Genomic DNA, 27,995 nt, shown 5'->3' with positions numbered 1-27,995 from the left:
ATAAAGGATAGGAAAGTATGCAAAAACAAGCTAACACTCCAGAGCTGAGAAGCTCGTTTTTAATTCAGGCAGCCTTTCCGTTTTCAGAAATTTGTGAACCTCAAAGTGAAAGTTCTGAATCTGAACTGATAGATCTTTTAGATCTGGGTTGGAGCTAGGTTTGCCAGGTCCCTCTTCGCCACCGTTGGGAGGTTTTTGGGGCGGAGCCTGAGGTAGGCGGGGTTTGGGGAGAGGAGGGACTTGAATGCCATAGAGTCCAATGGCCAAAGCGGCCATTTTCTACAGGGGAACTGATCTCTATCAGCTGGAGATCAGTTGTAATAGCAGGAGGTCTCCAGATACTACCTGGTTGGAGCCAAACCTGCCCTTCTGCAGGTGTGTCTCTTCTGCAAAGAGGGACAGGAGACCCACATTGACTCCCCTTCCCCAAGGGCCCTTGCACCTTCAGGACCAGCTACAGTGGGAAAGGAGAGTTTGGAAAGATCCATTGCTTGAGCAGAAATCTGCTCCGGGTCCTTAAAATCCAGACTACTGATTTAGATTACAAAACTAAAATGTGAGTTGTACCAGTGTACTGTTTATTTATTTAAATAAAGTTTTGTCTGGGATAGCTCATGTTTGTCTACTGTTTCTGTGTTACTCCCAGCCTAATCCTGTAAATGTTTACTTAGAAGCAAGCCCTACTGAGTTCTTGGGCCTGCTTCTGGATAAGTTCGTACAGGAGTGCAGCCCTCTTCTTCATTCACTACTGAGGTTAACTGAGTATCCATATTTACCGTTGCTTATTGCTTACTCGCTTTAAAAGGCTTCCAAAAACAACTTCTTATCAATTTCTTAGCAATTTAGAGTCTAAGCAGTTAGTAAAAATTGAAACTTAAAAAGTTAAAAGACGGTTTTACTGCATTTATATGAGAACATGGCGGAGAGCGACTACACCGCAATGCCATCTTGTACTTATTTCGCTTCTTGTGTGATTTTACTTGAATTGTGGGCTCCGTGGGCACTTACCTGCTCACATGCAGGAAATTCTCCACTCCCCCTTCTGGTGGAACCACCCCAAAACAGAGTTTCACCCAATGTTGTACAAGGTGCTGCTGCTAAAAGGAGAGATCCTTCCCCTCATGCCCACATAGAAGTATTTTTCACTTGCTTACCATCAATACATGTATGAACCCAACAATTTATAGGTGTGTTCATCTTCCAAATTGTCTTCCAAGTGTTCAGTGGTATCTAAATTAAGCACACTTAAGTGTGCTTAAGTTAATGGGAGAAGTGGGGAAGTTATCTATTGGAAAGGTCTTTTTCTAGTCTTCTCCCTCAAAACCCAACTGTACAGTTGTAGCCATCCCTAGTACTGTTTTACCTCATGGCAATCCCTATGGGGACTACCATATCCAGCTTGAACCCCTTGTTACATTTTCTATGATAATTATCCCTATAAGAATCACCAGCTCAAAGAATTTTGTACCTTTCCCCCCATAATCTCCCGACTTGGGCAGTCTTCCGTTGTTAGAGAGATCAGCCTTCTTTAAAAACAAACAAGCCCATAAATATAACTTTATTTGGCGGTGACTGGCTTGTCTTATTATTGGAAGACATCATTATTATTATTATTATTATTATTATTATTATTATTATTATTATTATTATTATTATTATTATTATTATTATCGACTGTTTAGCTTTCAGTGTTGCCAGCTTCTATTCAGGCCATCTTTGTCAACATTTCTGACCATCAGCTAACTGGATGCCTTGAGGCATCAGAACTGCAAGATGCAGAAGATTTTGATGTAATGTGTTGTCTGTCATATCATGGAAGTTCTTTCCAGTTCTTACAGTCAAGATGATGAGAGTCTCAAATTGCTGTATCCTGACCTCAAAAGTAAACAGTGGCCTTTATAACAAATGTCCTGAACCATAGTCTTACCTGATGCCGCTGAAGCTAAAACCCTACAGTCCAATTGTTAACGCATCATCAGAAACTTGAGTATCCGCTTGACACAGCGAACGCGTTCTGTATCTTTCAAGTGTCCTAGTGGTGTCCAACAGCTATTCTACAGATAATGAAGGAAAATAACTTTCAGGACCCCCTCGTGTTTATAATAAGGAGTACTTGAAAGGACCCATACAGGTTGTATTGCTGAAATTGCAGTCGTTGATAACATTATAGTACTCAAAGGTACACTGAGCTAAGTCCTGGTATGTTTATCGAAAGATTTGTCAAAACTGAGTCTGATGTCATGATACCACCCAGGGCTGCCGTTCTTTCTGTGGGGGCTGAGTTTCAAAGGCTGCCTTTCAGGACATTGCAGGATTGGAGGATTCACTCTTATGAAATTCTCCCTGTGGTGTCCTTTTCAACAGCTATATATACCAGTCAGTGACATTTGATACATAGAACGTTTGGCACATTATTAACAATGGATATCAGTTTGGAAAATTAATATAGAACATGGGTTGGATCCAGCCTGCTTTTTTTTTTGTAAACTATGCATTGTTAAAGCAATAAAACCGGTTTAGGTTTGATAGGACAGTAACCGTTGTATATATTCCAGAGCCATAGGAGGTCGGGGTTTGGAGAGGGGAGGGACTTCAGTGCTATAGAGTCCAATTGCCAAAGCGGCCATTTTCTCCAGGGGAACTGATCCCTATTGGCTGGAGGTCAGTTGTAATAGCAGGCGATCTCCAGCTAGTACCTGGAGGTTGGCAACCCTAATTATGCCAGAGTCCATGCCACTTTGCACTGCGCAAGTGGCACGGACGCCGGTGTAGGGGGCTGGTTGCCTCCTAAGCCTCTTCAGCCCCCAGGCTCAGGAATGAGCTCTTAGTGTATAAAATGGCAATATTTGACGTATTTATGGGATTTAAAAGTTATACATTCTTTAGTTTTCTACAAGCAAAACTGCAAATATACCCAGAGCTTGAGAGAAAATAGCAAGCTGGTGCGCCCAATGCTACCTGAGGGCAATAAGGTACTCGTTTCCCAGTTTGTGGGTATATGTGTCACAGTGATTTGAGGGAGAGATGAAAAGGTCAACCACAAGGGAAGAGTCAGGCCAAAAAGACAACAGAAGGCATGCAGCAGTCAAGAAGCAATGAAAGTCCTGCACCGCTCCCTTCATGAAGATTCGGGATCCTTCTTGGGACAGAAATGCATCTTGAATTTAAGATCTGTACGTGTCTACAGCACGCCCACCTTGTCTTTAAAAGCTTTTCACTCATTCTAAAAGACAGAACATTTCATAGAAGTTTTTTTCAGTACTTCCCAAAATTTCCAGTTCTCCCGTTGCAAAATTTAAAAAATGCCTTGGGGAAAAAATGATGAAAAAACTTTCCCCCTCAAATTTTTCTGTGTTTTTTGGGGGGTGGGTGGGTGGGTGGGAGGCATTTACATCTCTCAATGGTACAGAGCAAGTTAATGTCCATTGTTAACAAAGTCTATCAGACGATTGCTTTATTCCTGGCCATAAAGGTCTGTGACTATATGAGTTTTCTATGACCTTAACTGAAGCTGTAATTTTTTTATTTCATGTTGTTCCCTTGTGCCGAAGAGTAAGCAAAGTTTAGCAATAGACTTCTCCATTTTCCCCTTAGTTCCTGAGGGAAATATTGGGACTTCATTCATAAAAGGATTACCATATGCTTCCACATAAACGTCATAAGGGCTTTTAACCTGACGCTTTGGGTTGTTTTATTATTATTTTAATTTTTTCCCCGACAGAAAATATATTCCGTCTTCACAGAGTTTTGTTCGTGTAGTGATTCAGGTTTTAATTTGTTCTTCCTGTTTGATATTCATTTGATAGCGAATGATCTATCGCTCTGTTAACACAAATCCGGATGACCTAAAGAACCCAATTAAAATTAGTATTCCACGCTACGTCCTTTGTGGACAAGGAAAAGATGAACATTATGAATATGAAATAAAGGTAAGGTGTGGTTTTAAAAAAACCAAATTAGCTACTTTTCCATTTTCCTTTGTATGCATGGTGCTTACATTTATGTTAATTTGTATGTTGCATAGTTTTTATAAGGAAGGGCCTGCTAATAAAAGTGATTAATAAGACTTTCTATCATAAAGAATCTCTTTTCTTTTTCCAGTTTATGTTTGTTCCATAAATCTGCATAAACATAAGAATGTAAGAACATAGGAAGAGCCCTGCTGGATCAGACTAGTGGTCCATCTAGTCCAGCATCCTATCTCACACAGTGGCCAACCAATTCCATTGAAGGTCCAACAACAGGGCGTAGAGGCCAAGGCCTTCATAAGGACATAAGAAGAGCCCTGCTGGATTAGACCAGAGGTCCATCTAGTCCAGCATCCCGTCTCACATAGTGGCCAACCAGTTCCACCCATCTGTGAATGATGAAACTGTAGGGGTGGACTATTCGTGTTATTTCCCATGTGTTCGGCACCTTTCCTCTTGTATGTGAGCTAATCACATGGGCAATTCTGATGCCATCAGGCCCTGCCCAACTGGGGATGTCATTCACATTCAGCTCATGGTCAATGTAGAATCACACTGTGAGGAATTCCCTCTGGCACCTGCTGTAGCTATGATGAGATCCTGATTTAGAGAATTCGCTGCCAGAGGATGCAGTGATGGCCACAGGCATAGATGGCTTTGCAAGGGGATTAGACAGATTCATGGAGGAAAGATCCATCATTGGCTACTAGACACTGTGACTAAATGGAACCTCCACGTTCAGAGGCAGTCAACCTGTGAATCCCAAGGCCAGGAGGCAACATCAGGGGAAGGCCTCGGCATGTATGCCCTGTGGTTGGCCCTCCATAGGAACTGGTTGGCCACTGTGTGAGAGGATGCTGGACTAGATGGACCCTCACTGGTCTGATCCAGAAGGGATCTTACGTTCTTATCAGGGGAAGGCCTCGGCCTATTATTAGGGGAAGGCCTCAGGCTGTTATTGGCCATCTAGAGGAACCGGTGGCCACTGTGTGAGACAGAATGCTGGGCTAGGTGGACCCCTGGTCTGATCCAACAGGACTCTTCTTAAGTTCTTATTCTGTTTCAAAGTGCTGAGAATGGAGCGGTTATGTTTCCTTTCAGTGTATCCCACCGCAAATAGTCTAACAGTGAAAGCTTATTTTTACCTCCAGTCTAATTGGATAAAACTTACCTATTGTAAGAAGCCATATGAATATACTGCTCTGTAACTTGTACACTTTCAATATTTTTAGTGACATATTTCCCCCCCCCCCACTAGATAACAGTCCTTGATGAAACGTGGACGGTATTCAGGAGATACAGTCGCTTTCGGGAAATGCATCAAAGGTTAAAATTAAAATACCCAGAGGTAAGTTGCTGGTTAAGTCACCGCCAAAGTCTTATTAATCTGTTTTCCCTTTTGCTTCTGTGTCGATAGCAGGAACTGGAGCGCTTTTCCGTTTGCTTTTCAGGAAAATGCCGTTATTACATTTTTATGGCAAACAGCCCTTGCTGCGTCTAACGACTTTATTATTATTACTTTCTTGGGAGGAAGCTTCGGAGGGGTTTTGCTGTGCTATCTTTGGCAAGACTCAGCATGGCTGGTTCATTATGAACTTTTTCACAGTCGGGTGCGGGGTACTGTTTCATTTTGTTTTGTTGCAGTGTCTTTCAAAGGACGCAAGTTTTAAAATTTATCCTTGTTTTTTTTTCTTGTTCTCTTCAGAGGTTTTTAAGTAGCAGCTCTTTCTACATTTTTTTAACTCAACGCTAATTGTGTTCCCAGTGTTGTTTTGTTCTCATAAGAGGGTACTCAGTTGCAGAGGATCAACGCACGCTATACTTTACTGTCAGTACAGTAGGGTCTAGATGTTGTTGCGGGAGAGTTTTCAGGCAAGAATTTGCAGGGGAGAGGTTTCATGCTTTCTTGGGCCGTGTAGGGTCCCCGTGGGAATTTGGGCACCCCACACCCGTTGCTGTACGCCTAAGAAAGAAATATCAACCATTCAGATAAAGAATAGCTGCTTGGAGATTTCCCTAGCCTTTCTTTGACATTTTCTTGACAAATGGTAATGAACTTAACTTTTGAGCATTAGAGAATTATTGCTTGCTTAAGCTTAACCGAACTTGAACTAGTAATTCCTGGTAATTTTCCATCGGGGCTCTTTTGTGCATGTTTTATTCATGGGCTGTCCTCATTCCCCCTTTATTTATATTTTTAATAATATTTTTAAGAGCTACATTCCGTAAAGTTCTTTTGAGACTTGATTTTTTTTATTGGGGGGGACTTATGTATCTTCACAAATGTAGATGTTGTATTTATATGGGAAAGGGTTTATTATGTGATGCATATTTAGACAAGCAAATAGCCTCTTTGTTCTGAAGATAACTGGGGGGGGGGGGGAAGAGTTTTAAAAGCCAACTCCATGGCCTCAAGCTAACAGGAATCCGTGTGCAAACTATGGCACCTACATTTATTCTGGTCCCAATCCTGCTATACAAGCTGCTTCAGATGACAGATTTGTGTACGTGTGTTTATTATCACAGTCAATCACTCCAATAAACAATCATTTCTGATCACATGATTTACAAATACTAAAAGATGACAGATTCAAAACAGCCCAATTCGGGCAACTTTCCAGAAATAGGCAGAAGTGTGGGGTAGTGATTAAGATCAACAGACTCTAATCTGGAGAACCAAGTTTGATTCCCCACTCCTCCACAGGAATGGTGGACGCTAATCTGGTGAACCGGATTGGTTTCCCCACTCCTACACATGAAGCCAGCTGGGTGACCTTGGGCTAGTCACAATTTTCTCAGAGCTCTCTCAGCCCCACCTACCTCACAGGGTGTCTGTTGTGGGAAGGGGAAGGGAAGGCGATTGTAAGCCGGTTTGATTCTTCCTTAAGTGGTAGAGAAAGTCGGCATATAAAAACCAACTCTTCTTTTTCTTCTAAAAACATGAGTCCGTTGGCACCTTACTGTGGGAGGGACTGCGGCTCAGTGGTAGAGCATCTGCCTGGCATGCAGAAAGTCCCAGGTTCAATCCCCAGCATCTCCAGTTAAAGGGACTAGGCAAGTAGGTGATGTGAAAGACCTCTCTACCTGAGACCCTGGAGAGCCGCTGCCGGTCTGAGTAGACAATACTGACTTTGATGGACCACGGGTCTGATTCAGTATAAGGCAGCTTCATGTGTGTTCATGAGATAGTATCTTTGCTTGACTCCCTTTCTTGGCTCTCGTGGGGCAGTTGGTCTTGTGTGACCACTGTAATGGGAGAAGGGTCCTTCCACCTGATTCACAGGTAAGCATGCAACAGTGTAATTCACCAACCTCTGTCCCCCTGTCTCTGGCTACTGACTAATTGATTCAGCAGTTAAACAAGCCCTTCCAGTCTGGGCAAGAATTCCGTTTCTTCCCCTAAGGTTATATTCCCTCACTAGATTCGAGTCCAGTAGCCCCAGAGGCCAACAAAATTTGGTGGGTTTACGCTTTCAAGAGTCAAAGCTCCCTTCATCAGATACCTTCTTGACTCTCCAAGGTTTATAACTCAAAAATCTTGAGCCAGAGTGGGATAGTGGTTAAGATTCCCCACTCCTCCACATGACTGATGGACTCTACTCTGGTAAACTGGGTTGGTTTCCCCACTCGTCCACATGAACAGCGGACTCTAACCTGGAGAACTGGGTTCGATTCCGCACTCCTCCACATGAGTGGCGGACTCTAATCTGGAGAGTTGGGTTGGTTTCCCCACTCCTCTACATGAAGCCTGCTGGGTGACCTTGGGCTAGTCACAATTCTCTCCGAACTCTTTCAGCTCCACCTACCTCACAGGGTGCCTGTGGTGAGGAGGGGAAAGGAAGGTGATCGTAAGCCTCTTTGACACTCCTTAAAGGTAGGGAAAAGCCGGATATGAAAACGACTCTTCTTGTTACTGTTGGTCTCCAAGGTACTACTGGGATCGAATCTAGATGTTCTACTGCAGACCAACACAGCTGCCCTCCAAAACTGTCCCTTCACTAGCTTTCAGTGTCAGTATTTTTAATGCAATAAATTATTGCGATGTCTTTATAAGGGTTTTTTTTTTTAAGTTAAAAGAACGGGATCTTAAGAGCAGTGTGCTAAGTTAACTGCAATTTTATGTATGCTATTCTGCATATGCTTTGTTATAGAGCCCCCACTCCCGGTTCAGACATTGGGTTGGATCCCAACAGCTTTTTCATTCACCCAATTCCTTTCCTACTCCAGCCCCATGTTGCACATGCCCTTCGTCCTTGCAGGTCCAGTAATTCCCAGCTTAGCCTTTTTGGTTTTCCCTTTTCTTTTATGCCAGCAGAAAAGCTGATGGGACCCAATCCTTTGTGCCAAATTATGGTTGAACATATGAAGCTGCCTTTTACTGAATCCGAACCTTGGTCCATCAAAGTCAGTATTGTCTACTCAGACCTGCAGCTGCTCTCCAGGGTCTCCGGCAGAGTTCTTAAACATCACCTACTTGCCTAGTCCCTTTAACTGGAGGTGCCGGGGATTGAACCTGGGACCTTCTGCATGCCAAGCAGAGGCTCTAGCACTGAGCCACAGCCCCTCCTATTGACGTGTACAGATATTGTTCTTTTCGCAATACTTGTGAAAACTTGGGAACTTGATTCCATTTGCAAGTTGGTCCACTGTATATCATCAAAAGGCCAGTGCATGATTGAAACATACCTCTGACAAGTTCCTGATTTTTTTATTAAGTATGATTGTCCGGTGCGTTCTTTCTGCTTTCAGTCCTAAAATTCTCATTACATTGCCTTCCACCATATGTTCTTGACCGGGAATTAATATCACAGGGGGAAGCCCTCCTGACGCCCCATCAGTCAAAGCATCTTGGTTGGTGGGTACAGAAGAAAGGGCCTTTTCAGTGGCAGCCCCACAATTATAGAATAACTGCCCCAGGGAGGTGGGCCTGGCATCACTTTCAATCATTAGGAGGCAGTTGAACATGGTTTTAGATAGAACCACATTTAAATTATTAGCAGTCCTAAATTTTGATTTTAAATTTTGGTTTATATGTCTTTTATGTATATTTGTGTATATTTTTTGTGTATTTCTCTATATTGTAAGCCACCTTGAGCTCCATAAGGAAGAAAGCCGTCTAATAACTGTTTTAAATAAAATAATGAATTAAGTACACCTAGAAAAGATGTATCCAATCCAGGAGTTGCTTTTACATTACACACCTTTACCTGCTCCCTTCTTACTTTACTTCAAATAGAAGAAGAGTTGGTTTTTATACCCTGCTTTTCTCTACCCAAAGGAGTCTCAAAGCGTCTTACAATTGCCTTCCTTTTCTCTCCCCACAACAGACACCTTGTGAGGTAGGTGGGGCTGAGAGAGTCCAGAGAACTGCGACTAGCCCCAGGTCATACATGCCATTTCATGCACAAGAAAGCTAGGAAAATTAACGATTTGAACCAACCAAATTTAAACGATTTGGGGAAACCAATCCAGTTCTCCGGATTACAATCCACCACTCATGTGGAGGAGTGGGGAGTCAAACCCGGTACTCCAGATTAGAGTCCCCCATTCCTAACCACTATACCACGTTGGCTCAATAGAGTTGTATGGAAGAGTTTTCACACCAAGCCTGTCTCTGGCCTAGAGTCACAGCTGATGTTTCCAGAAGTGTGTCAATAGTGGTAGATTAAGGAAACATGCATGTATGCAAAATAAGATTGTCATATTTTTCAAGCAAGCATAATGAATCCATTATTGTGAAGGAGAAGGTCGTGGGATTTTGGAACTGGGATCTTGTTTTTTTAATCCACGTTAATGGTTAACGTTTGCCTAGACTCGAATATTTCAAAGCATCCTCTGAATGTTGTTGGTTTGCGTTTAATTATACAGCGTGAAGTTTAGGGCTAAATGCATTCTGAATGATGCTGATAGCTTTTTAAATCCCTCGTTGACAGCGTTTGCAATTAAACAGTTATGCTATTGCCATATGCTTCAATGGGAAGGCGCAGGATTGATGTTCGTCCCAATGCCGCCTCAGCAAAAAAACCTTCAAAATGCTACACCGTGTCATAATATATCTCAACGTTATTTTCCACACTTAATCTTCTGACTCTAAATTTTTTATATTTATTACAAATACCAATATGCACACTTGTTTTATTGTACGCAGTGTCCTGTAGAGGTGAACTTTATAGCTCATTAGTTGTTCAGTTCTCGGCTGCTGCCGCTGTATTTTAATTTGAGGCTGCATTTCACATTTCTGCCCCCCACATTCCCAAAGAAAGTATATTGAAGGATTGATTTACTGGGAAGGCAAAATCCCAGCAGTTTAGAAAGGCAAACTTTGGTTATCTTACTACTTTAAGATTTGCCACACATCGTGTATGTTGAGTCATTCATTTAATTAATGTATTTTTTTTATTTAACTTCATTTGTAGCCTGCCTTTCTCACTAGTACTCAAGGAAGATTACAAATTATGAAAAGCAGTTCATTCAGACAGTGTAGACTTCCAATAACCAATGCAATAGTACTAGGATTATGGAAGTGGAAAACAATATGAACAAAGCAAGAGTCCAGTAGCACCTTAAAGACTTACTGGACTATTGCTCTTTTCTACAGCTATTGACAGACTAATATGGCTACCCATTGTGATCTCATACGAACAAAAAAGTCTTCAGGCAACAACATAAGATAAATACATTTTACTGATAACCAAATCAATGTGTCTTATTAAAATGTCTGACATTGCAAATCTTAAGACTGATATGGCACCGGTTGAAATTACACAGATGTAGGGCAGTAAGCACTGGGTATTACCTGTGGATTTGTGGTAGACCCATATCTAGATGTCTTCTGGGAAGGTTGTTTTCGTAGGTGATCAGATAACACGGACCCTAGACTTGCAATGTGACTCCAGTTTGAGTCGTAGAATCATAGAATCATAGCGTTTGAAGGGACCACCAAGGTATTCTAACCAACCAACCAACCCCCCGCACAACACAGGAAACCCACAACCACTTCCCCCACACACACACCCAGCAACCCCTATTCCATGCCCAGAAGATGAAAAAAAAAAAAAACCCTCCAGGATCTCTTTGTCATATGATGTATCTTTAGCTTTGACACTTGAAAGCTTATACCCCAAAATTCTTGTCAGCCTCTATGGTACTACTGGACTCAAATCTAGCTGTTCTACTGCAGACCAACATGGCTACCCTCTGATGGGAGGCACCACATGGAGTGCAAATCCATCAACCTCATCTGGCAAAGGGAAGTTGGACTCTCAAACAGCTCATACTCCAAAAATCTTGTTGATCTCTAAGGTGCTACTGGACTCTAGTTTAGCTGTTCTACTGCAGACCAACATGGCTACCCCCTGAAACTCACTTCAGACTAAAGGCAGAGGATCTATACCAAGCTGAAAGACACCTCCTCCAAAAAATGTAGGTAGTGACCCCTAAAATAATAATAAGGGCTCTGTGATTTCCCCCTCCCCTAACTGGAGCAATAAAAATATCTGGGCTGAACAACAAGCAAGTTTCAAGCACTTACGCTACAATCCTAAGGAGAGTCACTCCAGTCTACGCCCATTGAATGGTCTTAGACTGGAGTAACTCTCCTTAGGATTGCACTGTTAGTGATGTTACCCCATACCAGAAACTCAGTTGAAGTATCCAGGCATGATGTATGCTACTTCACTCAAGAGGAAAAGTAAGAACCTCTAAAAGCGTGAGAGAGCAAGCCAGAACACTTTACCGGTTAATTCTCAAAAAGTTCAATAGTCTAGACAGCAGATAAGCCAAGAGGGGAAAAAATTGGGACCGAAAGGGAAACTTGGCAGCTAAAAAATCCCTTTTGGTGTGGGGTCAACCGGAGTGCGCAGTGTTGCTGACCAGAACCCACTTTGGGGGCAGATTCTGAGGAAGTAGAAGAGCTCAAAACCAAGAGATTATTTTACAGTCTTAAAAAGAGGAGAAGGTGACATATCAGGATGGTTTCAGGAGAGCCAGTGTGGTGTAGTAGTTAAGAGCAGCGGACTCTAATCTGGGGAACCGGGTTTGATTCCCTACTCCTCCACATGAGCAACGGACTCTACTCTGGTGAACTGGGTTAGATTCCCCACTCCTACACATGAAGTTAGCTGGGTGACCTTGGGCCAGTCACAGTTCTCTTCAAACTCTCCCCAATCTACCTCACAGGGTGTGTGTTGTGGGGAGAGGAGGGGAAGGCCCTTTGAGACTCCTTTCAGTAGAGAAAAGTGAGGTATAAAAGTCAACTCCTCTTCTAACCAGACATCACCAATTGAGTGGTTTGGGATCACGGGAATAATTCCAAATAAGATTGAAAGGAGGGGGGTGTCCAGTGATAGGGGCTGTGACTCAATGGTAGAGCATCTGCTTGGCATGCAGAAAGTCCCAAGTTGAATCCCCGCCATCTCCAGTTAAAGGGACCAGGCAAGTAGGTGATGTGAAAGACCTCCGCCTGAGACCCTGGAGAGCCGCAGCCGGTCTGAGTAGACTCTACTGACTTTGATGGACCAAGGGTCTGATTCAGTATAAGGCAGCTTCATGTGTTCATGTGTCCAGGTGTGGAGGGGATGTGTGCTTAGGGTTCAATCTTGGCCTAAACAGATAAGTGGTGCATTAGTGGGCATCTCGTTGTCCTCCTCCTCCTTCTTCATTGTCATCTCTCTGCCTCTGTAATAGCTGGAAACTTATTTACAAGCTTGATGTGAAACAAAGAGAGTAAAGATGGTCTCAGCAAACAAGATGGGGATCAGGGGACTAAACATAGGGTTTCTTCGCAAGGTAGTTCTTGTTATTTCCTGACCTTGTGGGCCCATTGGAAGATAGCACTCCACAGCACAATCCCGGCACGAAAGAAGCAGTGTGGTCGCTTGTTTAGCATTGGGATTGTGTTGTGAAGCGCTGCTTTTATTCAGCGTGCTATTAGACCAGGAAATAATGGGCATGATCAACTCTGTCGAATTGGCTCTTGAGATAAGGTGGGCTACTAACAGAAATAGCTTAAGGTGGGGAAGAGAAGTGAAGTTTCGCCTTCTTGTTATACAAGTGGCTGTTTTGAATTTAGATAGAAACGAGGATTCGGTTATTGTCAGTTGCTTTTTAAGCATAACAAAAATCAGGGGGGAACCCCACAGTTACTTGCTTGTAGGATGGAGTTTTAAACCAATTTTTAAAAAAATATTATTCTCCCAATTATTCCACAGCCGCTTCCCATAGGGCGAAGGCTATTGGCAGTAGCCCTGAGGGCACCCACAGAATAATAATAATAAGACTTGGTTTATATACCCCGATTTTCTCTACCTTTTAAGGAGATTCAAACCAGCTTACAATCTCCTTCCCTTTCTCTCCCTACAGCAGACACCTTGTGAGGTAGGTGAGGCTGAGATATTTCAGAGAGAGTTGTGACTAGCCCAAGATCACCCAGCTGGCTTTTTGTGGAGGAGTGGGGAATAAAACCCAGTTGTCCAGATTAGAGTCCACCACGTGTGAGACAGGATGTGAGACAAGATGGTGGACTAGATGGACCACTGGTCTGATCCAGCAGGGCTCTTCTGGTATTGTTACGTTCTGATAGTATTTCTGGAGAGGCTGACTCCCGTGAGATCGACCTTCATTTTAGCCAAGTAGTTTGAGGTGTTTTGGTTGTAATCATGAAGCCATCTGTGTTCGAGTCTTGGCAATTGAGCTGTCAGGCCTCTGTTGTTGCATAAATCCATGGCTGTTGGACAGTATATCATGTGTCCAGCGATAAAGCCTGTACTTTATGACCTCTTCAAAAATATCATTGCAATAGCTGCATTTCAGTGATTTGTAGAACAACCCGCTTTTGTGTAAAGACACCGGGTTAAATAATGGTCATAATTTTTCCTGAACTCTTGCGTTTTTACGCCTGAATTTTCTTCTTCACAGAGGACTCTTTTGTACAGGTCAAATCTTCATGTTTTTGAATTGTTGGGTCTTAATGGCAGTTGCCAACAGTAGCTGTTACATACAGCTCTATTTACTTTGTGCTTATGATAATTCTTTCTGATTCAGGGCAAATATTTTTTCTAGTACTTGAGGCATAATTGCATAGCTGTTGTCCAGATGTGCATGCATGGATATTTTCCCTTCTGTGTATAAGCAGCTGAACATTTCATTCATGCTATATTCCAATGACTGCAAACATCCAAATGAATCCGGATTTTTTTGGTGAGAGAATGCTATGTGAGAGAGCCAGCGTGGTGTAGTGGTTAAGGAGTGGCGGACTCTAATCTGGTGCACCAGATTAGAGTTTCCCAACTCCTACACAAAAAGCCAGCTGGGTGACCTTGGGCTAGTCATAGTTTCTCTCTGGACTCTCTTGGCCCCACCTACCTCACAGGGTGTCTGTTGTGGGGAGGGGAAGGGGATTTTAAGCCGGTTTAAGACTCCTGAAGAAAGGTAGAGAAAGTTGGCATATAAAAACCAGCTCTTCTTTTTCTTCTATATTTGTTTGGAATTTTTTTTAGCAGGGGGGGTACACATCCAGTTCATGTGGGACTGCTCTGAGACCAGAGCGAATGTATTAATCTTCTAGTAAAGTTCAGCTTCTGCGTCTTCAGATGACATCCCAGATGATGATGTGTTACTTAAACAGCAGTATATGGCAGCTGGAATCGGTTTGGCTGACGAGAAGTGGAATCTTTACATCTCTTGAAGTTGGTGGGCTTACACTGGACTAACTTCTTATAGGATAGCTAGTTCGGTGTCCAGAAGCACCTTAGAAACCAACAAGAGTTTCTGAGTATGGTCTTTCGAGAATCGACACTCCCTTCATTGGGTACTTCGTCAGGGAGCTATGACTTTATAAAGCTCATACCCCAAATGTCAGCGTGGTGTAGTGGTTAAGAACAGTGGTTTAGAGTGGTGGATTCTGATCTGGAGAACCAGGTTTGATTCCCCACTCCTCCACATGAGCTAATCTGGTGAACCAGGTTGGTTTCCCTGCTCCTCCACATGAAGCCAGCTGGGTGACCTTGGGCTAGTCACAGCTCTCTTGGAGCTCTCTCAGCCCCACCTACTTCACAGGGTGTCTGTTGTGGGGAGGGGAAGGGAAGATGATTGTAAGCTGGTTTGATTCTGCCTTAAATGATAGAGAAAGTTGACATATAAAAACCAACTACTACTACTCTTCTTCCCTCGAAACGCTTGTTGGTCTCTAAGACAAGGGCATAAACTATGGGGAGAGAGGGGCAGTGGGGCGCAAGATCAATCCATCTAGCAATCAGGATGCCTCAGTGGTTGACTGAAGAATGCATTTCTCATAGCCTTCAACACAAGCTCTGAATTAAGTACAGCTAAGATTTGAGTCCAGTAGCACCTTAGAGACCAAAAAGATTTTGGGGGTGAAAGCTTTCAAGAGTCAAAGCTCCCTTTGTTGATATGTGATGAAGGAGAAGAAGAAGAAGAAATGGTTTTTATACTCCGCTTTTCTCTATCTTTAAGGAGTCTCAAACTAGCTTACAATCACGAGGATGTCACAGCTGACTTGATTACTTTTATTTCATATGCATTATTTTGGTTAAAACCCAAAAACTACATCCTGTTTACGATGACCTTTTTCCAGGAAGATACTGACGACTTCCTAGCTTGACTGTCTTTACCAGTGACTCTTGTCTTCTCATAATGTGACCAAAGTACGACAGCCTCAGTTTAGTCATTTTAGGGTCAGTTCAGGCTTGATTTGATCTATAACCTACTAATTTGTCTTTTTGGTGGTCCAGGGTATCCGTAACACTCTCCTCCAACACCACATTTCAAAGGAATCTACTTTTTTCCTATTACCTTTCTTCTTTGCCCAGCTTTCACACCCATACATAGTACTAGGGAATACGATGGCATGAATTAACTTGACCTTGATTGCCAGTGACACATCCTTACACTTAAGAATCTTTTCTACCTCCTTCATGGCTGCCCTTCCCAGTCTCAGCCTCCTTCTGGTTTCTTGGCTGCAGTCTCCCTTTTGGTTGATGATGGAGCCGAGGAATAGAAAGTCTTGAACGATTTCAATTTCCTGATTGTCAACCTTAAAGTTGAGTAATTCTCCCGTAGTCATTACTTATGTCTTCTTGATGTTCAGCTGTAGTCCTGCTTTGGCACTTTCTCCTTTAACTTTCAGCAGTAGTCGTTTCAAGCCTAAGAAATGCTTAGGGACAGAACATTAGCAACTGTCGTGAGATAAGAATCCGTTGTCCCTAGTCAGCCTAGGGGGTTTCCATTGTTTCGAAGTTGTGAATGAACTCCAGTTCAGCAATCTCATGTTGTAATCTCCCCTTCCAGCTTCTTCTCCAATTTTATCGTAATACGCTTTGTAACAAATGCGAGCAATAAAAATTCTAATATGTTCAACGCTCTTTTAAATTATGAGGCAGCTTTGTTAAAATTCCACCTAGCACAGGTTTCATGATTTTATATCTGGTGTTTCTGTCCTCTCATTCTGATGGTGCTCAGTGTACAGCATTTTCTCAGGTGTCATTTTTTTCTTTTCTTCAGTGAGTAGGAGTTGGTGGCAATTTGCGTTCTGAAGGCTAGAATGCCCGCAATGCAGAAAGAGAGCAGTGTGTTAGATTTTGGGTTCGTCGCCCCACTGCAATCTGTAGAAAAAAAATAAAAATTAAATGAGGTGTAGATTTTTTGAAGCTTAGATACCATTTTTCTGAGTAATACAGAAATATTGCTTCCCCCCCCCCTCACTGTACTGCCTGGCTTGTTTTGAAAGGCTGCGGCTGTTTCCTTGCAACAAATTAAATCCAGCGGAGGGTTGCTTATTTGTTCGCAGGTATGTTTCTATGTGACAGCTGTGTTCCTGGAGGCCCTGGGACCTGCTATTAATTTTGGGGAAGTCAGAAAGGCAGCCATCTCATCAGCACTAAGAATTATTGCTGTCCTTTGATGAGTTTTCATTATTAGCATTTCTCCGAGGCAAGGGGGCGGCTGAAATTTACAGCAGTGTTTCTGTCTCGGGGGACAGGAATGTTTCATAAACGCTGGCAGATGTCGTTCAGCTGAGCTTCTGTGCATCGAGGGCATTGTCTTGGGGAAGGGTCGTTAATGCCGTAATGGAGATTTTCGTCTCACTTCAGACTCTTCAGTAAGGCCCCTTGTCAATTTCAGGACAATTGCTCGAAGAACCCCTTTAAAACATACTAATAAGTGAAATTAAAATGACTAAACTGAGGCTGTCGTACTTTGGTCACATTATGAGAAGAGTCACTGGAAAAGACCATCACTCTAGGAAAAGTGGAAGGCAGCAGGAAAAGAGAAAGACCCAACAAGAGATGGGTTGACTCTATAAAGGAAGCCATGGCCCTCAATTTGCAAGACCTGAGCAAGGCTGTTAAGGATAGGACGTTTTGGAGGACATTGATTCATAGGTCACCATGAGTCAGAAGCAACTTGATGGCACTTAACACACACACACACACACACACACACAATATTTATATAAGCCTTACACATGTTTGTCCTTTCAAGAAGCTTGAAGACAAGAAGGTTTTGAACCCTTTTGAGTCAGTTATGATTTTGGTGCCGCTACTGTACATACCCAGAGTGCCTTCTACGCATGATGCTCTCAATGTGCGGTGGTTGCTGAAAGGGCTGTCAAGTTGCAGGTGACGTCCAGGGGCCCCTCGCGGGGTCTTCAAGGCAAGAGGCATTCAGAGGTGGTTTGCCATTGCCTGCCTCATTTGCCATTTGGTGTGAACTAGGAAGCACAGCTTATCTTAGAATCATAGAATCATAGAGTTGGAAGGGACCACCAGGATAATCTAGTCCAACCCCCTGCACAATACAGGAAATTCACAACTGCCTCCCCTTAACACCCCACTGACCCCTACTTCATGTCCATAAGATGCCCCCCAAATCCTCCAGGATCCCTAGCCAATCTGGCCTGGAGGAAAATTCCTTCCTGACCTCAAAGTGGTGATCAGCATTACCGTGGGCATGTAAGAATGGGCCACAAGAGCCAAACAATGATGCAGTCCTTCCTGCCCTCCCTCTCATGATCTGCCTAAGTTCAGAGTCAGCATTGCTGTTAGATGGCCATCTAGCCTCTGCTTAAAAACCTCCAAAGAAGGAGAGACCGCTACCTCCTGAGGAAGCCTGTTCCACTGAGGAACCACTCAAACTGTCAGAAGGTTCTTCCTAACGTTTGGCCGGAAAACTCTTTTGATTTAATTTCAACCCGTTGGTTCTAGTCCGAACTTCTGGGGCAACAGAAAACGCCGTACCATCCTCTATATGACAGCTCTTCAAGTAACTGAAGATGGTTATCATATCACCTTTCAGTCTTCTCTTCAGGCTAAACATACCTTGCTCTTTCAACCTTTCCTCATAGGTCTTGGTCTCCAGACCCTTCAACATCTTCTTTGTTGCACGGATCCATACCCTTGATAATCTAGGTTTCTGATCACATGTTGAAGCTGAAAAATACACGTCCTATTCATGCAGAATGGTGAACATGCGCATTAAGAGGAGCACACACAATGAATAAGAGTGCATGAGAGAGTGCATGAGAGAGGACCCCCACAATCTTAATGACTAAACAGAACTCCAACAAACATACCTGAGCATATCTCAAAGGAAGAATTATAGGGGCAGATAGTGCTTATTTCTTAATAGCGGCTCGCAATGATTGTACAATAACTTTTTCTTAGTTGGGGTCTTGATAGAACTGATACGGCTTAGGGAAATTAACTTAGTTCCGTACTAAATTTATATTTCTAAATAGCCTGCGGCTTTACTCACCCCAATTTTTATTTTTATTTTTTGGGTAAGCAATTTAAAATCCAGTTAAGCCTACACGGTGTTTATGGCCCTATAAAAGGTTTGCATGAACTTCCAAATTGCGCTGCACTCACGTTTTATTAGCTTTCCGCATATAAATGCTGCCATCGTACTTACAATGCACAAAATGGTGAGGTAATTTATCATATTATGCTACCTATCGTGGCTGGCGCAGCTGATGTTTACCTCTGTATCCAGCCCGGCCCCAAAAATTGCTTTTTGGAATGAAAGATGGCCCCTAACCCAAATAAATCTTTCCCACCCCCTACAGAATTTAATCTGGGCCTTAACAGCAGCAAGACAAACAGAATGGTGTTAAATAATATAATGAACCCTGATGTCTGGTGTTTTCCTAAGTGCCCATGTAAATTTTGCTAGAATTCCAAAAAGTCGTTCTTATGGCAAAAAATTCCCCGTGCTGTCTTTTCTTTAATTAAGAAACGGTCACATAAATCGAAAAGTTAATGTACTGCCATGTTTTGCCTTCTGCGCTCCAGTTTTGAACCCAAACTTTCTTTTAAGGGCTTTCCTTCTCGTTCCTCCTGTCTTGCTGGCCCATGGGCTGCTCGACTCTCCTTAGATAGAGCACTGGAGATATTAGAAGAAGAAGAGTTGGTTTTTATAAGCCGACTTTCTCTGCCTTTTTTAAGGAAAATAACATGAACACATGCTGCGTTATACTGAATCAGACCCTTGGACCATCAAAGTCAGTACTGTCTACTCAGACCGGCAGCGGTTCTCCAGGGTCTCAGGCGGAGGTCTTTCCCATCACCTACTTGCCTAGTCCCTTGAACTGGAGATGCCGGGGATTGAACCTGGGACCTTCTGCCTGCCAAGCAGAGGCTCTGCCACTGAGCCACAGCCCCTCCCCAATCAACCTGGCTTAAAATCTCCTTCCCTTCCTTCCCCCACAACAGACACCTTGCAAGGTAGGTGGGGCTGAGAGAGTTCAGAGAGAACTGTGACTAGCTCAAGGTCACCCAGCAGGCTGCATGTGGAGGAGTGGGTAAACCAACCCGGTTTCTCCAGATTAGAGTCCGCTGCTCATGTGGAGGAGTGAGAAATCAAACCCAGTTCTCCAGATTAGCTTTCTCTGCTCTTAATCACTACACCACACTGGCTCTCTTAGTCTGTTGGTTGGCTCTTGGAAGAGCCTGTAGAGTATACTTGATGCTGGTTTTTGGTATTGTGCTCCCTTTTACCATTCCACCCCTGCACCGACCTGGATGGCCCAGGCTACCCTGATCTCATCAAATCTCAGAAGCTAAGCTGGGTCAGCCCCGGTTAGTACTTGCGACGGGAGACCCCCAAGGAAGTCCAGGGATGCTCCGCAGAGTTAGGCAATGGTAAACCACCTCTAAACATCTCTTTCCTTGAAAACCCTTGTGTAGAGATGGGGCACATTAATGTCTGCTTCCCACCACCACCACACATTCAGTCAGTGTGCAAAGGGGTAATGTGCATACAGGGTTATGGTCAGGTCAGTGAAAGTGAGAAGTTGAAGTGCTGTCGTCACTCGGCACATGAACACATCAAGCTGCCTTATACTCAATCAGACTCTTGTTTCATCAAGGTCAGTATTGTCTCCAGGGTCTCATGCAGGGGTGTTTCACATCACCGACTTGCCTAATCCCTTTAGCTGGAGATGCTGGGGACTGAACCTGGGACCTTCTGCATGCCAAGCAGATGCTCTACCACTGAGCCACAGCCACAGCCCCTCCCCTTGTACCCTGCCAGGCCAACTGCAAGCATATTTCTTCCTCTTTTCTTTGACCTGATAAAACTGACTAGCCTGGAAATGCACAGCCGGTGGGCCTTCCAATGGAATCAAGACTGTCATACTTCAGTGGAAATTAATAGAGGAATATGGATTTATTTTAATAACTATAACCTCCACCTGCCCTAACCTGGATGGTCCAGACCAGACCCATTTTGTCAGATTGCGAAAACTAAGCAGGGTCGGCCTTGGTCAGTACTTGGATGGGAGACCACCGAGGAAGTCCATGGTTGCTACGCAGAGGCAGGCAATGGCCAACCACCTCTATTGGAAACACGCTGGTTGATCGTGGGCCAGTCACACACTTAGCCTAACCTCCCTTGCAGGGTTTTTGTGAGGATAAAATGGAGGAGAGGAAAATTATGCCGCTTTAGAGCATAATAACATAAGAAAGGCCATGCTGGGTCCGACCAAGGACCATCAAGTCCAGCAGTCTGTTCACACAGTGGCCAACCAGGTGCCTCTAGCAAGCCCACAAGCAAGACAACTGCAGCGGCATTATCCTGCCTGCGTTACACAGCACCTAATATGATAGGCATGCTCCTCTGATCCTGGAGAGAATAGGTATGCATCATGACTAATATTGATTTTGACTAGTAGCCATGGATAGCCCTCTCCTCCATAAACATGTCCACTCCCCTCTTAAAGCCTTCCAAGTTGGCAGCCATCACCACATCCTGGGCAGGGAGTCCCACAATTTAACTTTGCACTGTGTGAAGAAATACTTCCTTTTATCTGTTTTGAATCTCTTTAGGTCCCTACTGGGGAGAAAGCTGGGATATAAATGAAGTAAATAAATAAATATGGTTTTGTCCTTCAGGATACATCAAGTTGGCTTTTAGGATAGTCAGTGTTTGCTCAAATTACCGTTAGTCTTTTATCTGTTTTAGAGCCACTTGAGTAAGAAAGAAAGCTACCTACCATTTGCCAACTTGACTATCTGTCTGTTCCCCCTCCTGTGTCTCTTGAAACCTGCGTAGAAACGCAGGCAAAGGGAATTTTTTTAGGGGTTCCAAATGATTTGCTAGAGAAATCTTCCAAGTCAAGAAAAATAAGAGTTGTCAACTTTTAAAATCCGTATAGTCCTACTTCCTACTTCAGAAGAGGTTTTGGTCCACTTCTTTTACTACAGGACTTTTCAGTACTTCTCGAGAAGATGAGCCTTGAGTTGCTTTGTTTAAACCTTCAAAAACTGAAAGTAGGACACCGTTCCTTTCATTATTTGCTCAAAAGTAAGCCAAGGGCTCCCTTGCCATCTATACAAGGAGCCCGCTTCTGATTTTTCTCGTCTCAGATGTAGAAAAGTAGGACAGAAGACCAAAAGTCAAACACACCCCTTGAAAAAAATTGAGAAAAACCTTGGCCCACAAGTGTAAAGCAACTTAAATAATACTTTAAAAAAAAAATTACAATTGTTGTCATTTTAATGTTTTTCTTGATGGACTTCGGAAGAGTAATGTCCAAAAATCAAATGACGAACATGACTCAAGAGCATACTCATTTTTGGGGGAGATTTTTTAAAGCTGTCTGTTGGGCAGCATAAAAAGGAGGGTTTTTTTCCCCCTAAAGGAAAATGAATGACAAAATGGTTGTGTTTAATTCTCTCAGCAGAAGGAAAGAGTAGACCACTAATACCATTAGCATTAGCATTTTAAACATATTGCAATATATATATGAACATACACAGCCCTACTGAAAAGAGAGATTGAAATTGCGTCTTTTGACTTAATTTTATTTAGTAACTCTATCTGCTTTATGAGACTCCTATGGTGTTATGGCTAGCCTAAACTCAGCATCCTGCCCACCAGGATTATCTTAAAAAGCATGGGACAAAATGTCGCTGTTCATGCTGGAAAGAGTAGCTTACAAACGTCGATCCTTTTCCCCATCTCCAATTGTTTCATGGCTTTTAAGAAACGTTTCCCCTCTGACTTATTTTCTGTTGCTTCTCCCAGCTGGCTACTTTAGAATTTCCTCCGAAGAAGCTCTTTGGGAACCGGGACGAACGAGTCGTTGCCGAACGGCGGAATCACTTAGAGGTAATGGCAAGGGCTATTTCTTTTTTTTAAGCGACTGTAATGTTGGTATATTTACACAGTTCTGTCTGCTTGACTAATGGAACTATTTTCCACGGGACGGGGAATTAAATAGCCTATTGGTAAACGGGCAGTAGCGGCTGCTTCATTTAACACAGAAGATGGCAGCAATAGATCATAAAGCAATGAGGGACGCGCGTCCGAAAAGTGCCTCTGGTCTAGCAACCAGGCTTCTTTGGAGTCCATGGCAAGTACGCTTGTTCGAGGACTAAGAGATTACACATGAGATGAATATTTAGTGTAGTTAGGTAGGCAAGATTTTTAAAGACGTTTGCTGCTGCAAATTCATTTTATTCCCTTCCTCTGTGTGCTTCCTCCCCAACCTCACTGCAGTGTTAAAAAATGACCAGCAGTTTTTCCATTTCATTGGGTTTTATGTGAAACATATGAAGCTTCCTTAGGCCGAATCCAACTGTGATACTTCCATGACTGTATTGTCTACCTCAGGGGTCTCCAGCAGTCAATCAATAAATCTTTGTTCTGCCCATGGGCCATTCAGAATCAAAAATCCACTACAGGTTGAGTACCCCTTATCCGGACAACCGATACCCAGATTGACCCAAAAACCAGACTTTTTGAGCCGGCGTGCAGGCATTACTGACAATCCCTCAGCAGCACACCAGTTTGCTTTCTGATGGTTCAATGTACACAAAATTATTTTAAAATATTGTTTAAAATTACATTCAGGCTATGCGTATAAAGTGGGGAGGGGCCGTGGCTCAGTGGTAGAGCATCTGCTTGGCATGCAGAAGGTCCCAAGTTCAGTCCCCGGCGTCTCCAGTTAAAGGGACTAGGCAAGGAGGTGATGTGAAGACCTCTGCCGGAGAGCCGCTGCCGGTCTGAGTAGGCAATACTGACTTGGATGGACCAAGGGTCTGATTCAGTATAAGGCAGCTTCATGTGTCCAGGTGTTCAAGTGTATATAAAACATAAGTGAATTTCGTGTTTAACCTCAGGTTCCATCCCCAAGGGATCTCATTATGTGTAGAAGAAGAAGAAGAAGAAGAGTTGGTTTTTATATGCCAACTTTCTCTCCACTTAAGGGAGGCTCAAACTGGCTTACAATCGCCTTCCCTTCCCCTCCCCACAACAGACACCCTGTGAGGTAGGTGGGGCAAAGAGAGCTCTAAGAGAGCTGTGACTAGCCCAAGGTCACCCAGCTGGCTTCATGTGAAGGAGTGGGAAACAAACCCAGTTCTCCAGTTTAGAGTCCACCATTCCAAACCACTGCTCTTAACCACTACACCATGCTGGCTCTCTATGCAATATTCCAAAATATGGAAAGATCCGAAATACGGACCACTTCTGGTCCCAAGCAGTCTGGATAAGAGATACGCAACCTGTATAATTGTATTGGTGTGTTATGTACTTCTTGAGGATTAAATACTTGCTGTTTTTAAAGCCTAGATTCCATTCTCAGTATTTCATAATTTCATACTTTGATCATTTGTATACTCCATAGCAAATTAATGGATGACTTTGAGCATGCATCGATTATCAGCTAATTCTGTTGCATTAGTCACTGTAGTGGCAAACAGCTGTCTTGGAGCATGGTCCTTGTACTTAGTTTATATGAAGCTGTAGGGAAAATAACGTAATTAGACTTTCATTGATTACCTATGCACTGCACTGGCAGTATAATGAACATATAAACATGACTATAATCTCTCATAGAAAAAATAACGATATATAGGGTTGGATCCAGCTAGCATTTCCGCTCAATCTCCCCCAGTTCCCCTCTTCAATACAGCCCCCATCTGAGATGGCTTCTGAACATACAGATCATGTGATCCGCTGCAGAGCTTTTTTGGGTGATCAAAGTAGGCTTCCTTTTTCGCCAGCAGAAAAGTTGATTGGGCCGAACCCGTAATCCCTCGTATGTCCCGTAATTCGATACATCCCCTAGAAATACACCAGCTCCAAACAGTTTAAAAATAAGCAGAGGAGAGCAACAAGGATGATCAGGGGCCTGGAGAACAAGCCCTATGAGGAAAGGCTGAGGGAGCTGGGAATGCTCAGTCTGGAGAAGAGGAGGTTGAGGTTGAACATGATTGCTCTCTTGAAGTATTTGAAAGTATTTGTCACTTAGACAAAGGCAGGGAGCTGTTCCTGTTGGCTACAGAGGCTAGGATTCACAAGAATGGATTTCAATTACGGGTGGAAAAGTACTGGCTGGATATATGGGGGGAAATTTTGCAGTAAGAGTTGTTCAACAGTGGAATCGGCTTCCTAGGGAGGTGGTGAGCTCTCCCTCACTGGCAGTCTTCAGGCAGCAGCTGGACAAACACTTGTCAGGGATGCTCTCGACTGATCCTGTATTAAGCAGGGGGTTGGACTAGATGGCCTCTACGGCCCCTTCCAATGCTATGAGCGAGGCTGGTTTTGCTCTATCCTTTCACATCCTCAAGTTATACTTGCAGAGCCAAATAGGATCATTAGCAAATCCCCATTGTTCTGATGTCGCAAACTGGCAGCATAACCCATGTGCCCAGTGAAAACAGCAAGTTCAGGGGGAATACTTCTACAGGGTCATTTATGCATGGGAGTTTTACCTGAGGTTCGTTGCTGGCTGGACCCACACTTTCCAGTTGGGAATCTCTGCACCAGCAGACTCCAAGCTCAAATCAAGTCCTGCCCCTTGAAATGCTGCTTTGTAATTGGCTTACTTGTGAGAGAAAATCCCCTTCCCAAAAAACCAATTGCCACATAAAAAAGCATTTTAAGAACAACAACCAAAAAAGGAGCAATCTGAAAGGGGAGTGGGGGAGAAATCCAAGCCTCGGTTTTAAAAAGCTTTTATTCTGCTCAGAAAGAGCTCCAAGGAAGCAGGAAGCATTTGAATCCCCGCCTCTGGACATGTTGCTTTGTAATTGGCTGTGAGGGAAACCAAACTTGCGTGCCCCGCACTTTGCCTTCTGCATGGGGATTTCACCCAGGCTGAGCTCAGGGTAGAGGGAAGAATCGGGTTAACAGAGGAACGGGAAGGTCCGAGATTTGTGAGGGCTGGCAGCGAGGTCATCTCTAATGGACAGAAAACTCATGCATAACTCCAAGGAACAACCGAGACAGACCAGGGGAAAACGTGAGTGAAAGTTCCCATGCATAAACGACCCAGGAGACACATTCCGACAGGCAGGAGCAGACCTTAGGTGGAATTCTGTATTTACTCACAGGTTACTCCTGTCCTCCCAGTGCCAGTTTAATTTTACACCAGCAAAGGAGGCCTCAAAAGTGAAACCTCTCCCAGGGCAGTCAACGGAGAGCCCCATAAGACTCACTTCCACCCCTCCCTTCCCATCACCCTTTCAATTCAGCAGCCAATCGCAGCCCACATAAAATTCCAGCAACCTTATCAGCCAATCACAGCAAGGCATCAGGATCCCAGAAGCCTAGCAAAGGGGTCGTAGCTCATATATAGGGTTGCCAGCTCCGGGTTGGGAAATACCTGGAGATTTTAGGGGTGGAGCCTGATGAGGGTGGGGTTTGGGGAGGGGAGGTACTTCAGTGCCATAGAGTCCAATGGCCAAAGCGGTAGGGTTGCCAACCTCCAGGTACTAGCTGAAGATCTCCTGCTATTACAACTGATCTCCAGCCGTTAGAGATCAGTTCCCCTGGAGAAAATGGCCACTTTGGCAATTGGACTCTAAGTCCCTCCCCAAACGCGCTCCTTAGGCTCCACCCATAAACTTATATGCTGATATTCTCTGCCTTTTAAGAAGAATCAAACCGGTTTACAATCGCCTTCCCTTCCTCTCCCCACAACAGACACCTTGGGGGCAGGTGGGGCTGAGAGAGCTCTAAGAGAGTTGTGACTAGTCCAGAGTCACCCAGAAGACTTCATGTGTAGGAGTGGGGAAACCAACTCAGTTCACCAGGTTAGAGTCCGCCGCTCATTTCTGGTATTTTGGGACGCCTGAGTCTTACCCAGAACATTTATCCCTCTCTCATAATACCAGAACGCGGCTTCATCTGCTGAAACTGGAGGGTGAGAGATTCCAAACAGAGAAAAGGAAGTCTTTCTTCACACAACGCATAGTTAAATTGTGGAACTCCCTGCCCTAGGATGTGGCGATGCTAGTCATGATGCATACCTCTTCTCTCCAGGATCAGAGGAGCATGCCTGTTACATTAGGTGCTGTGGAACACAGGCAGGATAACACTGCTGCAGTTGTCTTGTTTGTGGGCTTCCTAGAGTCACCTGGTTGGCCACTGTGTGAACAGACTGCTGGACTTGATGGGCCTTGGTCTGATCCAGCAGGACCTTTCTTATGTTCTTAACATCCAACTGGATTTCAAGTCTCCTTCTCCCCAGCTTGTGCTGAAGCCAACCTATTGAACTGAGTTAGCTTCTATCAGTCTTGTCAGTACATTCAGTCCATGGTAAAAGTCATTTTATTCCATAAACCAAAAATCGCCCCCACCACCACCACCTGAGGTCAATAGGCCTATGCTAGCTTTCTTTATTGAACCAGCAGGCAGCTGCTGAAGAGGCAGAAAGAGAGAGAGAGGGAGAGAAAGCAAAAGACTGTAAGCACCAGTTGGCTGGATATAATATTTCATCATTGCTCCATGGTCAAGAAGCACAGTTTGCCTGGCTTATGAAAACAATCCACCATTGGACTTTAACATGGATTACATATTCCATTTTCAAATTGGGGGGGGGGGCTTCAGCTCAGTGGTAGAGCCTCTGCTTGGCATGCAGAAGGCCCCAGGTTCGATCCCTGGCATCTCCAGTTAAAAAGATCAGGTGGTTGGTGATATGAAAGATCTCAGACTGAGACCCTGATAAATGGAGGTTTGATGCTCGGAAGCTTATACACCAAAAATCTTGTTGGGCTCGAAGGTCCTGCTGGATTCAAATCTAGTGTTTCCAGTGATGAAGCACTTTCCCTTCTCAGCTAGTCCAGGGGTGACACATTTTTTTTCTTTTTTTTTCTTTTTGAGAGCCAGTGTGGTGTAGTGTGGTTAAGAGCAATGGACTCTAATCTGGAGAACCAGGTTTGATTCCCCAACTCTTCCACATGAGCGGCAAACTCTAATCTGGAGAACTGGGTTTGATTCCTCAGCTCCTCCACATGAGTGGTGGACTCTAATCTGGTGAACTGGGTTCAATTCCCTACTCCTCCACATGAAGCCAGCTGGGTGACCTTGCTCTAGTCACAGCTCTCTCCAAACTTTCTCAGCCCCACCTACCTCCCAAGGTGTTTGTTGTGGGAAGGGGAAGGGAAGGCGACTGTAAGCCGATTTGAGACTCCTTAAAAGGTAGGGAAAGTCAGCATATAAAAACCAACTCTTCTTCTTTTCCAGAATAGGCTTCAAAGACTGAAAAAACCAGGGACTGGT

At 43.8% G+C, this 27,995-nt stretch overlaps 1 protein-coding gene across 1 annotated transcript in view; it reads left to right on the top strand.

The window, feature by feature from the left end:
• The window catches only part of KIF16B (kinesin family member 16B), a 134,408-nt gene that overhangs the window by 92,543 nt on the left and 13,870 nt on the right, over positions 1-27,995 (top strand). Inside the window, exons 23-25 of the mRNA XM_056856650.1 lie at positions 3,807-3,929; positions 5,227-5,316; positions 22,512-22,595. Coding sequence (XP_056712628.1) covers positions 3,807-3,929; positions 5,227-5,316; positions 22,512-22,595 — 297 coding nt within the window. The remainder of the gene's footprint in view (positions 1-3,806; positions 3,930-5,226; positions 5,317-22,511; positions 22,596-27,995) is intronic.

This window comes from Euleptes europaea, chromosome 10 (genome assembly GCF_029931775.1).
Source record: "Euleptes europaea isolate rEulEur1 chromosome 10, rEulEur1.hap1, whole genome shotgun sequence".
Taxonomy (NCBI): Eukaryota; Metazoa; Chordata; class Lepidosauria; order Squamata; family Sphaerodactylidae; genus Euleptes; species Euleptes europaea.
Note: the sequence above shows the minus strand (reverse complement) of the source record. Positions and strands in the feature narration are given on the sequence as shown.